At 43.5% G+C, this 12785-nt stretch overlaps 1 protein-coding gene and 2 non-coding genes across 3 annotated transcripts; all 3 read right to left on the bottom strand.

The window, feature by feature from the left end:
• Positions 1 to 212: 212 nt before the first annotated feature.
• Positions 213 to 294, bottom strand: trnas-acu (transfer RNA serine (anticodon ACU)). Its single transcript has one exon. It is a non-coding gene; the product is annotated as a tRNA-Ser (tRNA).
• A 2672-nt stretch (positions 295 to 2966) lies between these two features.
• trnal-caa (transfer RNA leucine (anticodon CAA)) lies at positions 2967 to 3077 on the bottom strand. Its single transcript has 2 exons — positions 3040 to 3077; positions 2967 to 3012 (listed from the first exon to the last, which is right to left on the bottom strand). It is a non-coding gene; the product is annotated as a tRNA-Leu (tRNA).
• Positions 3078 to 10101: 7024 nt separating this feature from the next.
• Positions 10102 to 12341, bottom strand: LOC148825592 (zona pellucida sperm-binding protein 3-like). Its single transcript, XM_088926329.1, has 8 exons — positions 11784 to 12341; positions 11567 to 11682; positions 11384 to 11490; positions 11130 to 11304; positions 10935 to 11052; positions 10636 to 10736; positions 10485 to 10558; positions 10102 to 10313 (listed from the first exon to the last, which is right to left on the bottom strand). The coding sequence occupies exons 1-8, from the start codon at positions 12339 to 12341 to the stop codon at positions 10102 to 10104; spliced, it is 1461 nt and encodes a 486-aa protein (XP_088782455.1).
• Between the last annotated feature and the right edge of the window lie 444 nt (positions 12342 to 12785).

Below are 12785 nucleotides of genomic sequence, written 5' to 3'. Positions count from 1 at the left end.
AAAATCCACACATTGTGTGTAAGTCTTACATGTGTTCTGTCACATCTGGGTGTTAAATTATTAGATGTGTTGTGTTATTTAATATGATTTGACTCCACGCTTGTGTTTCTCGGGAGACAGCAGAAATATTGGGGATTTGCAGCTACAGAAAAATATATGAACTTTATGGGCAAATGTAAGGTTACGTTAAAGAAAAAAAAAAACATTGTTACTGATGAGAATGGGATTCAAACCCATGCGTGCAGAGCACAATATATTAGTAGTTAATCACCTTAACCACTCAGCCACCTCACCTAGAAACCCACTCTCTTCAGACATGATTTGGCACCCTTAAGATGACCATCTTTCTGCATTCTTGAGGGTCATTTTCCTCTTCCACCTGTAATTTCACTATTTTCCTTGGTGATGTCAAGCCACCAAGCCTGTGCTATCCTTCGGTGGCGGGTGTAGAGGACACCCTGTTGTACACGGAAAGCACATTGATCTCCTTGGACATGAAAAGTGCCAGATAAAAGCCATTTCTCAACCTGTCTCTTAGTATCGGGGCTGCTAGTGCATTAAAGGAGGCAACTTGCTCGGTGAGTAGGCTCAACGCACACCGAATGCAGATGTCTCATGGCGGTGTGTCCAAGCTGCTATAAAAGAAGAGCGCTCTGCTGGCGCCATGACAAAGTTGATTAAAACACCTGTTTAATAAAGAGGAGATACTGGATCCGAATTCCAGTGGTACCTTTCTTCCTGTCTTGTTTTACAGAACATGTAATTTGGGACACTTACAGAGGTCTTGATTTGGTTTAATGCGTGTATTCATTTCCTTGCAGAACCCATCTTGCTTTTTTTTAACCATATAGCTTACGAAAGATGAAATGCGAGCGAATTTTTTGTTCACCAAAAGCATGTAAATGAAAAAAAAGCAAGGTGCAAGCATTTCTGTGGTGCAATCGGTTCGCATGTTCAGCTATTAACCCAAAGGTGGGTGTTTTGAACCCACCCAGGGACGCACTTCTTCCTGTAGTAAACATCATCACCGCAAAAATTTTATTTTTCCGCAAAACCTGAACTATTTTGATATTTGCAGTAGTAAACAATTGAGAAAAGAGTCAACATTACCGGGAACTTCCAATAATTCCCGACATTGGCAACTTCCAAGCAGATAGTATTCGCCCATGTTCATTTATGTTCCAATGGGTGGCGGGAGAATTCACTTCTACTCCCGTTGCATCTTCAGCTAAAGTAATTTAAAAAACAATGCAAAATTGTTTGAGAACTTGACAAGCAAAAACAACAGATCGCCGGAGTTCTATTTTAATATTTTTGTAAATTTACCTTAAGTTGAATATAAATGTTAACCGAAGTGCTATTCAATATAATGTAATGTTGTTGTACTTTTAAAATATTTTAGCTGAGGGTGAGAGGGGGGATATTACGTCTTGCCAAACATCTAAAATAACAGTAAAAGAGGATGGCATTTTAATAAAACTGGAAATCAAAAGAAAGTTACAATTTGTATGGTATTATGCTTAATATCCCTCGATTTTTGAAGGTCAGATGACGAATTTGAAGAAAGTATCAAAGAAACAACGGCAATAGCAGAGGGCGTTGATTTTGAACCAGTGTTTGCACCTCAATAATCCATCAGTCTTCGCTTGACAGGCTTCCTCAAGATATTCGGTGTTCTATACAAAAAATCGACAATTAAGCGCAAATGTGACAAGAGGCAAAGACTGCGGTAGAGGAGGAATAAACTCCACACGATGACTGTATGTATACGTCTGTCTAATATTCGGCCCCTGCAGGGGCATCATATTCGCTGAACTGCCTGCCAGCGTGTGTACGGGCTTATAATTCAAGAATATCAATGGTCAGACGCTTACAACGGGTGTTTGTGTTTGTATTATTTAGAGAATTGAAAAAACATTTTCAAAACTACAGCTCGAATGAAATTTAAAAAAAGTTTATTTGTCTCTTTGCTGTAACAACTGTGCCAAAACTATTCAGATACATCAGAATGTAACTAGATTTTATTGGATTTTAGGAAATGTATTTTTGCGCATTTCTCTATACGATCAGAATACCTTCCTGTTTTCACCGTGTTTATTGTTTCTGCCTATGACCTCGGAAAGAAAGACCCAGTATCTGTTCACCGAAATATTCTAGGAGTTTGCTGTGGTTTGAGAGGAGTGTATGAAGGTAATGAAGGAGGGAGGACACGCGCATTCAGCACGGGGAGCGCAGAGCAATGAGCCGTGCCTGCAGCTCTCCGAGTCTTTTCTTATACAACCTCTGAGTCCGGACACACAGCGTCTCCAGCCAGTGTTGAAGGTTTACAGTTCAGAAAACGGCTGTCTCGAGCAGAAACTGATCTTCCTGCTTTAGTTAAGGTTTGGTTATTGTGGGGGTTTAGCGCTTGTATCTCTCTTCTCTTACTAAACACTATCTACTGTAAAGTATATAAATAGAAGCTAAAATGCAGCTAAAATACTTCAGTAAGGCCGAGCAGATAGGAAAGTTTAATAAAAATGTTATATGATCTATGTTCTAGTTGCCCATATTTTTTTTAACTCTCTGTTCGAGCTCTGATTTAATCCTCTCGGCTCCTGCCGCTGTCACCGGGAGAGTGGCTGCATTCCATAGGGCTACAGGCTGATTTCACAATGCCACATTTAATGAAATACATGGGAAACCGCAAGGAAAACAATATGTTTTAATACATCTTCTTCTGGATTTATATTTCGGTCTTTCACCTTTGAATGCATACCTTGACCGTAAATCTTTACTCGATTACAGGCACCCCAAACAGTTCTTAAGGGAGAAATTGAAGCCTATTTGACTTTCTGCTAATCACATTGAAGTGTTCACGAAGCATTTCCCTGCCCATCATGTGCCCGCAAGCCGGTTTCTCCGTTTTCTTCTTTCTGTCGTTGTCAGCGAGCACAAGACAGGAAAAATGCAAGAGAGGGAAAAGCTGTCAGGAGTGGGATTTGAACCCACGCCTCTCTTCAGAGACCAGAACACCCAACCAATGGAAAGACAGGAGTCCTTGAATCTGGCGCCTTAGACCACTCGGCCATCCAGACGAGGTACTGTATGTAAGCTGGTGTGTTAAAAGCACCAGTAGTTCACAAAACTGAGAAATGCTTTGCTGGAGAAGCGCCACGTTGCCTAATGTTGCCTAAACGGATCTCGGAAATCAAATATTCGGATCGATTTAGAGTGTGCTTTACAGCCTTTGTGTAATATTTTAAATTGTTTTAAAAAAGTGTGTACTGTGTACTACGTTTAGGACTAGTTAGTGTGGTAGAATATAGAGATCATCTCCAGCTCTGAGCTCAACTGCAACAACAAGTCGTGCTGAACAAAGTCAGAGTTCAGCTGAACCTTTGCTCAGTGTGGTGCTCAGGACTCAGGACTATTGTTGTGGTTCTAATTAGCACGAACTGCAGGGGCTCTGAATCAGAACGTTCCAATTTATCTGTTCAGTAAGTTAAAATGCAGGACACGTTAAAATCGGATTATTACTGTGTCTCTGTCCCGTTTGTATATAACCGAATGTTTAAAAGATACCAGTAAGGACACACAACTACTAATACGGTACTTATTGGAAATAGTCCCAAAACAAGTACGTCCTGCAGCTGGTAGACCCCTGTAATAATTTTGCAGTGACACTTTGAAGATTTACACTCTATTTAAATATTAATTTACTAAATTTCAGTTCTCTTTTCTCATACTCCCTGGCATAATTGAACTCTCACTCTCGCATACTAAAGGCTTTACATGCATTAGCTGTGATACAGATTCTAATAAAGACAGAATGAAACAGTTTGTTTTGTGTCTCATGGTGATCCTCTTCTCGATCCAAATGAAATGTTTAATATGATCCCTCGAGAAAGAAAAGGAGTTAATTTCCGCCTGGAATGATTGATGCTCCATCAAACATTTTGTAATATCTCCGGAAGTTTATACAGTAGAATCCTGGTTTGTGGCTTAAATTCAAGGTAAACAAGACTAAGGAAACAAGTTGGAAACGATGTCGATCTGGGATTTAAATCATCCGGAACATTTCACTACATTGGACAGTATGTGCCAGAGAGCAGCTCCTGACATCTGTTGATAGCTCAGTTGGTAGAGCGGAGGACTGTAGCGGAAACAAGAGGGAATTCTTAGGTCACTGGTTTGACTCCGGCTCGAAGGAAGGTATCCTCTGTGTATTTCATTCAAACAGTTAAAAGAGCCGATCTTTTTTTACTCAGACTTTGATCAAAAGCTCAATAAACGACGAAGCAGAGGCTCTTGTTCCGAATTCAGCTCACGTCTGATTGTCTTGTTTTGGCCAAGATCTGATCTTTGAATTCAGGGACTACTCTGTCTGCTTTGTACAGTAATTCAAAAGTAGATACAAATGTCACATTTTTATTGTAGATATAAAGGTGTTCTGTTTTCAAAGGATAGGTACTTAATTGGCTTTATGATTTGGTTTTGATTTTGTATCGTTGTATTATTAAGTTTGTGCTTTTGGTGTTTTTAACATATTGTGAACTTATTTTTGAAACAAATGCTTACAAAGGCAGACATGGCACACATCTCTTTATACCAGCGGTGAATTGTATATTTGTATTAAGTAGAAGCTACTGCACACTTCTGGGAGTATAACAGGTTCGATATAAAGTGGCAAAAATATAAAAGGGGAAAATACCCCAGACTGGGTGTAAAGGCCTCGTTGTGACTGTTGTTTTATTGTTGAATACGGCATACTGTGCACGAAATGTTGCAGAAACACAATCTGATAGTTAAATAATTATTATTTAAATAATTTGATAAGTATGAGGCCCCGGATCAAAATATTCAGTTCTGATTTTTTTTAAGTGATATCTTCCCTTCCTCTGGTAGAAGTAACACGATGTGAGTAATTGTTTTTTGTTCTTTTTTTTTTTCACGTTGCGATCCAAAAAGCCTCAGATGCACAGTCTGACAGCAACCAAACCAGAATGGATTCTGCTGGGAGCCGGACTGAGCTCATTCTTGCTCCCTGTGCTGAAAACAGAATTAGCTCTTACCTGAGCACCATCTACAGCTGCTGGATTGTACTCTACGTCCTGCTGCTCCAGCAATTATTTTGACGAAAGACAGATCACTTGTACGCTTTTAACCTTCTCGCAGCTACAGGCGAGACTGAAGCTGGCGATATAAAGGCACGCACTGGTACACCTTCTCTAACTTTCACAATCGCGATAAACATTTTTTTAAGACCTTTGAAAAACTAGATATAGATATAGATAAAACTAGATAAAAAATATGAGCTTTATCGGTTTTTACATTAATCGATTTTGAATCAAATTTGATCTTTTTATATTGCATTTTACGTTGAAATGTAGCATGCATACAGTACCTAATCCACCAACGGACAGAGCAATATTTTACGTTGCCTTCCAGAGCTTCCAACGTGTGATGGATTTGTATGGGTGTCTGTATGATACCACTACAGCACTGGCGCAGGTGCAAAATCTACTTTCACACGACTTTTTCAGTGTCTTCTCTCTCAAATGGACCGAAGCACAGGAGCCAATATTAGAGAAAACGACAGGTGTTTAAACAGAGGATGTCCCAATGTCTGGGACAACGCATTGTGATTTTGTGTAAACGCAAATGGTTTCTCATTTAAAAGCCAACAATATTCTTTTTCTCCCTGGCGCTAATAAGCTACCACACATGCAAGCTGTTGTGTGAAAGAAAATTCATATGTCCATAGGAAGGCAGAATAAAATCCAGAACTGTGTTGGTGATATCGATAAACAGGGCTCATGTTCACAACAAAACTTTACTGTATAAAAAGTTAAAATTCGTAAATATATTTTTTTTTATTATGGCTTTGTCATTTACTGTAGTTATTCAGGAGAACATTATGTTAATCGTATAGATGAAACGTTTAATATATTCAGGTGGGTAGCTACGTCAGCATGCGTATCTGCAAAGGAACAAGTAATATTGTAGGTTTATTCCATGCTGAAAAGAGAAGAGAGAAAACAACCCTGAAGAAGGTTTCACAGCTGAAACGTTGTGTTTTCTCTCTTCTCTTTTCAGCATGGAATAGACCTATTACTTGTTCCTTTAATATATTGTTCGGTTTGACTCAAAATGCTTTACTACTACAAGAGAGAATTATAGTATGGAGGATGAGACACATTTATGATTTCTTGGAATAAAATGTTTTTTCTTTGCATTCGAAATGAATCGAAACTTTAGCGCGACACACAAACCCTTTGTCTTTTTTAAAGATATAATATTTTTAAACAGACAAGTATAGAAAACGTTTTTTTTTACTAAGCAATTTTGGCCGGGGGCGATGTATTACTAGTAGTGGCGCTGAGGTCACTATGGTGCAGTTGAGCACCGTAAGATTAGGGCCAGTGACGTAATGTATAACGCATCTGACTTCGGAACAGAAGATTGTAGGTTTGACTCCTGCCTGGCTCATGTTGCTTTTTTAACACGGTACTGTCTGAAGATCAGCTCCTGCTCTGAGCTCAATAGCAATGCAAAACTGTGCGTAACAAAGATGGCGAGCAGCTGAACTTGTGCTCAGTAGTCAGTACAGTGCTGAGGGTTCAGTACTGGCGTTGTTCTAATTAGCACGAACTGCAATGGCTCTGAATCTGACCATTTCTATGGAAGCCCGTTTCCGCCAGGGAGTAAAAATAAAAACGCGCTATGGTATCTCAGAATTCCAACTTAGTAACTGAGAATTGCGACTTTAAAACTCAGAATTCCGACTATATATCTCACATTTGGGACTTCGAAATAACCCATATTTCATTGTCTGTCCTTTTGTTATTGTAACGGATTCGGGTTCCAGGGCTTGTGCCCTCGCCGCTCCCACCCTAGTTCGTGCCTCACTGCATTGGCTCGAACCCAGGCCTTGCCAGCTGAGCTAAAGGAGTTTCTTTTTAAAGTGAAAAAGGACATACAATGGAAATATTTAAAAAGTATAAGTTTCAGCTTTTATAATTGTGAATTCTTCTGGATGTGAAGTGTCTATTTCTGTATCTTATTTCATATTCTGTCTTCGTTTTTGTATTTCTGGTGTTTAAATAAAAAAAAAATTAAAAGCCCACCGTCCACTATTCCATCTGTGTACTATGGAAGCCTCACTACCGGAAATGGGATTCCATAAAAATTAGTGTAATTAATTTGATTTTTATCAGGGCACTGTACATGACAAGTCTTCAGGCTTATTGATCCTATGATCTTGTACGATTCATCAATATAGTGTAACGGAACGGCCAACATACAATTTTTAGTTCAGGTGGGTAGCTGCGTCAGCATGCGTAGGCTGCAAAGGAACATGTAATAGGTTTATTCCATGCTGAAAAAAAGAAGAAAGAAAATATGTTTTGGCCAAAACGTACCAGTAAACTTTACATTAACAATACCAGCCAACGATACATTATCATTTCACACCGGTTCTACAGGAATCTATAGCAGAGCCCTGAGTTGACTCCCAGAGTCCCACTGAGCCCATAGAATTCCACATCACCCCTCACTCCTGCACACAGTCCGCTGAGAGCGCCTGTCCATAAACTACTGGATTGAGAATGGGATCAAATAATTCCCCATTTTCTTAATTCTACATCAAAGGACTGTTAAAGGTCTATCTGAAGGCATCGATTCGTATTCTTAAACCAGATGAACGCCTGGAATAAGTTAATATTACTTATAAATAGTCGTACTACAATACTCCAGTTGAAGGCACGCTTCTAGCTTTGTGGTACTCTGGTGCGTCACAAATTTATATTTGAATTTCTGTGGATGAACTACTATAGGTGTACCCTCGCTCACTTTCTTTAGCGACAGTCGTTGCTCTTCATCTGAGTGATGTATTTGCCTGTTTTTCAGTTCACTTCCCTGCAAGGAATATTTACCTCAGAGCTCTCTTTCACAGACTGCAGGAGCTATGTTTGTTAACAGGTGTTATAGTGATGACATCTTTCTGTATGATCAGGACAGGAGCTGCAAGTCCACTGTGTTGTGGCTCCAGTACAATTTTAGCTTATTATTAGAATACTTTTTAACAGCGACAGATTCTTAAGATCACGAGGTGTTTACGATATTATTTCAGTATTAAGATGTTACTACATTCGGAACTGTCCCATAGGATTCAGTGTTCTATTAGTTTGGCACTAAACTGCTTAGTCTATTGCAGGAATTGTACTTAGTCCTGTCCTGTAGTGTCCTCTAGAGAGCAGCAGCTGTTTCCTTGGGCTCATTGCAATTGGGAACATTGTGATTACTGAGCAGGGGACTAAAGTCAGCAGACGAGCGAGTTGCAAATCTGTATTAATCTGGCGTACAGAGCTGCATGCTAATCTCTGGATCATCTCCAGTTAACGTGATGCTGTTCTTACCTTGCAATTGACCCAATCTGACTACTGGCACCAACAACCCTGTTATTAAAAATAAACTTCTTGTGTACCTACCGTGATACATAAGTTTGGTGGAGAGGTTTGGCAGCCCATATTCAGTCAAAGGTGTGTGTGCAGATCACTGTGATATACAGGCATCAACAAACTGACATACAATATTAAATGTTTAACTGATAAAACCCAAATGAACCAAACCTGAATAAATTAGTGGTGGAAAGGAGTCTTTTTATATAGCAAAAGGTCTCTGATCCTTTGGTAAGAACGATGGGTATATAACCCATTGTCCTCAATCTTAGAAATGAATCCTTGAGCACTGCTGTTGTACCAACGGTCCTCAAAAGTGCTGCCACTTTCCCAGTCCCATAAAAGCCTAACATTACCCTTTCTTGCATAAACTGTAGAACGTGCCTTCACATTTCAGTTGCAGTTTAATCTATTATCACCCTACTCCCCACTTCATAACCTTCAGTCTTCTAGTTCTGGTCTCCTAACTGTCCCCCAAGCCCGTCTACACTGTATGGGTGACAGGGCCTTCTGCTGTTATGCCCCCAAGCTCTGGAACTCTCTCCCCAAGGATACCAGAGTCACCTTCCCTAAACTCCTTCAAATTCAGACTCAACACCTTGTTCTGGAGAAGAGCCTTTACTGAACTGGTTCTATTCTTTACCCCTCTGCTTCTACTTTTCTTAGTTAACCTTCAGAACCATTATATAAAATAGTTTATCCTAAATCCTTGAAGCTTTAATAGGACGTTTCAGTAGGGCTAAGAATTAACAGTGTTAGTGGGCCAGCAGGATTTGTGCAAATTATAGGTAGTCACAAAAGAAGACTAGGATTCACTTGAAATTCATGACATGGGACACTGAAACAGGGGAGAGGCTTTGTGTAATAAGCGTTCAGTCCCAATCTACACAGTCTGTGCTGCTGGTAGAGGTGGTTGTGAACACTTGTCTTCCCAGTCTAGTACTGGGATCTCCAGTCTCAATCCTAATACTTCCCATGACTGTCCAATACCACTACTGTGAAACCAACACCCATAAGATAAGACCTCCAAGATTCTAACTGCACCATTATTCACTGATGTTTGTACACCAGTATTGTTCCTCTACTAAGGAAGGGAAGGGCTACTTTATACCAAGCCCCTGTTGACAATTCCTTCCTTGTGTTTCTTTTAGGAAGTTTGTGCAGCCTAGAATAGGACACCAGATCTCACTCTTACTGGGCACTACAGTAGCAACTCACACTCCATTAGCACCACCCCTCTCAGAAATGGGAGGATTTCCAGTATATTGAACACCTCTGTCTCTCCCACAGTAAAAAAAAAGTCACACTGCCCTGCCCAAGGAATAGTGCGGCCATCTTCCCCCAGTACAACGCTTTATTACTCCAGCCATTTTCAGTCCTCATTGGCAGCAATACGGGAAGCATTCTTGAAAGGGGAACCCCCACAAATACTTCCATTTATTAATGGGTCTCACTTCCCTTGCAATCCTCCACCCCATTCAAACCTATAAACCATAAAGAAACAAGGGCAGGCAGAAGGGTCTTTCACAGCTTTATTGAGATGTTGCCATTACAAGCCGAGTGGAGGCAGGAGAGTCATAAGGGCCAGGCTGGAGCCTTCATTCAGGCACCTGGGGAGGAAGAAGGAGAACAATCCAGCTGAACTGCAGGACACCCACCCCTACAGGAGCTCCTCCTGCCAGACCCTACCTGTCCACTGGCCAACATCTCCAAAGTCCTCTGCTCCCTCCACATCCTCACTGGTGCTCTCAGCATCTTCACTGGAGCTCTGAGGGTCTCCCTCCTCATCCTCAGTCCAGTCAGCTCCCACATCCAGAGGAGCTTCTACTGGTGCCACAGCCACCCGACTGCTGGTCACCAGGCTCCTGGTACCTATGGACAAGCAGCACCCAGGAGTGAGGGATCCGCTATACCCAGAGTCCCACAGTGATGCTACTCATCTAAACAGTCCCTTTGTCCAGCATGGGATCATTCCTCAGTTGTCCAAGCATGGTTGTCTCTTGAGCAGAGATGCATCCACAAGGGATAGAGAACCAGACCCACCTTCATTCCAGCTGCCAGCACACCGGGACTCACAGCAGGCACAGACCTCATGGTCACCATACAGCTCCTCCCACCTGGAGGAGAGGAGGACAGGTGAGGCCTCCACCTGGCATGTCCCAGAGCACCCTCAGCAGGCTCCTTGCAGAAGTACCTCTTAGCCTCCCTGTTGTAGGTACAGGACTTGGTCCCTGGTGTTGCTTTAGCAGGAGCCACAGCCATGACACAGTGCATGTACAGCTCAGTCACTTCATGCTGCAAGAGGGAAAGTCACAGCATTAAGGGATCAAGGCCAATAGAGGGACAGAGAAGGACCTTCTGCCATCAGTGAAGTCAAGCTGGCAGCTCTAGGCACTACAGCTGCCACAGTCTGGTTCACATCTAGATCATGGACGTGAAAGCAGACCATGGATCAGTAGAGCAAGAAGGCTGAGCAGCCTTTGAGAGTAGTACCTTCCTGGACAGCTTCTTCTGGAAGAGGAAGGCATCAATTGTGAAGCGAAGCACATCCTTCTGCTTGGAGGGGACAAACCTGGACAGGCATCCATCTGCCTTGCTGTCCACCATGCACCTGGGGACAAGGACAAGGATGAACCCCTGCAGGTTCTCGGGGCTCCTACCCACCTCTCCTCCCAGAAGGGGCCGTACCCCAAGTTGTCGATCACAGGGAAACGGGGCTGGGAGTGCTGGTCCGGTTTCTCCGTTACGTAACACGAGTGGATGTACAGCCTCTGCTCCACTGTGGCAAAGTAGGCAGTGGCCTGGAAGTACATGGGCTGACCCAGGATGTACTCATCCCTAGGAGAGAGCCGGACCCAGTGGGCTGGAGAGAGAGAGGCAGCATTACACCTGTACACAGCACCCCCTGCAGGCAGGAGGAGCCACTCGCTCAAGGAGCTTACAGTTGGTGGTGAGCAGGACAAAGCTGTGCTTGTTCTTCAGGTCCTTGAAGAAGGTCCTTCTCCTGGCCCACGTGGGGACATAGCCAACCTTGTAGGAGTAGTGGAACCTGCAGGACAGAGGGGATGAGGGGCTTCTGGACACTTTCCCCAGCAGCTTCTCAGCAGCAGCAGAGCCCTGCCTACCTGTTGTAGGAGCACTTGACCGGCACAGAGAAGGGAATGAAGCGATGCACAGGTGCACTGGAGGAGGGTGGGGCATAGCGGAGAGTGTTGGAGTACACCAGGCGGCCCTGGACAACCTGCAGGGTCACAGAGGAAGGGATATTCCCAGGAAAGGCAACCCCGACACTAGCCCTACAGCTCGCATTGATACACTGCATGTAGATGAAGACCCGCTTACCGATCGCTCGGTGCCGCACTCGTGAAGCCCGTAGATGAAGTAGAAGTAACTGCGTGTGGTTCGGCTGACGCTGCAGTTGCCCAAGGTCACCTCCGATGGCCGACAGCTGAAGCCGAGCAGGAGCCGACTGACCCTCACGTACATCCTGCTGGAGTCGCACCACACAGCCACTCCTTGGGTGCTCCCGATGGCCGGGCGAGCCGGCTGCCGCCCTCGCTGGGGAGGAAACAGGACGCTCTTGATGTAGGCGGGTAAGGGGCGGCTGCCGGCTTCGGGCTTCATCTTCTCCTTGTCGAAGTAGGGCGAGTACGCGTCTCTGGACACGGGAAGGCGGCGAAAGTCGGGAGCCAAGGACTGCGAGTCGTTCTCACTTGCAGACAGGTCTTCGGAGGGCGCATCTGCCAGGCTCAAGTCCTCCGACTGGGCTGCGTCTTCAGGAGCCGGGAGGTCGGCCTGGAGCGCTAATTCCCGAGAGTCCCAGCCAGCCGGCCCGGCAGAGATCAGTGCGGGGAGCCCGGCCCCTGCGCACAGGCACAGCACAAAGAGAAACGAGCGCATTGCCAAATCGACGTCCCGCTAAACTGCTACAGAAGTAAGACAAGTAAACCACCAAACTGTGTTAAAGCAAGAGAGCATAAAGTGTGAACGCGGTGACTAGGTTTTTATACTAGCAGGACTATGCTACCACACACATGGTCACACTACCGCTCAATCAACACAATCAATTACATACAGAGACCCGGATTGTTCTCAGCGTCTAATTAGAACCTGCTTCCAGTCTGAGGCGGGACTCCGTGAAGCCGCCTGAAAACTTTCCCGTGTGTATCTGAGCTCAGCGGAGGAGTTCCACGCAATTTCGACAGAATTAAATCACCCACACGTGTAAAATTTGCTCAGATTAATTTATTGTTCAATTAGTTTCTAATTTCCAAGGACAGTGTGTTAAACTCGCTGTCAGACAGAGTTCGGAACATGCGACACGTCCGTCCACACTTTCTTTTA

Source organism: Atractosteus spatula, chromosome 10 (genome assembly GCF_055471065.1).
Source record: "Atractosteus spatula isolate fAtrSpa1 chromosome 10, fAtrSpa1.hap1, whole genome shotgun sequence".
Lineage (NCBI taxonomy): Eukaryota > Metazoa > Chordata > Actinopteri > Semionotiformes > Lepisosteidae > Atractosteus > Atractosteus spatula.
This window is presented reverse-complemented; position numbering and strand designations above follow the sequence as displayed.

Coding starts and splice junctions, on each gene's coding strand:
- LOC148825592 (XM_088926329.1), bottom strand. CDS start 12,341: ATGCGCTCGTTTCTCTTTGTGCTGTGCCTGTGCGCAGGGGCCGGGCTC. Junction 11,491..11,566: donor GTCAAGTGCTCCTACAACAG/GTAGGCAGGGCT, acceptor TCTGTCCTGCAG/GTTCCACTACTCCTACAAGG. Junction 10,737..10,934: donor AGAAGAAGCTGTCCAGGAAG/GTACTACTCTCA, acceptor TCCCTCTTGCAG/CATGAAGTGACTGAGCTGTA.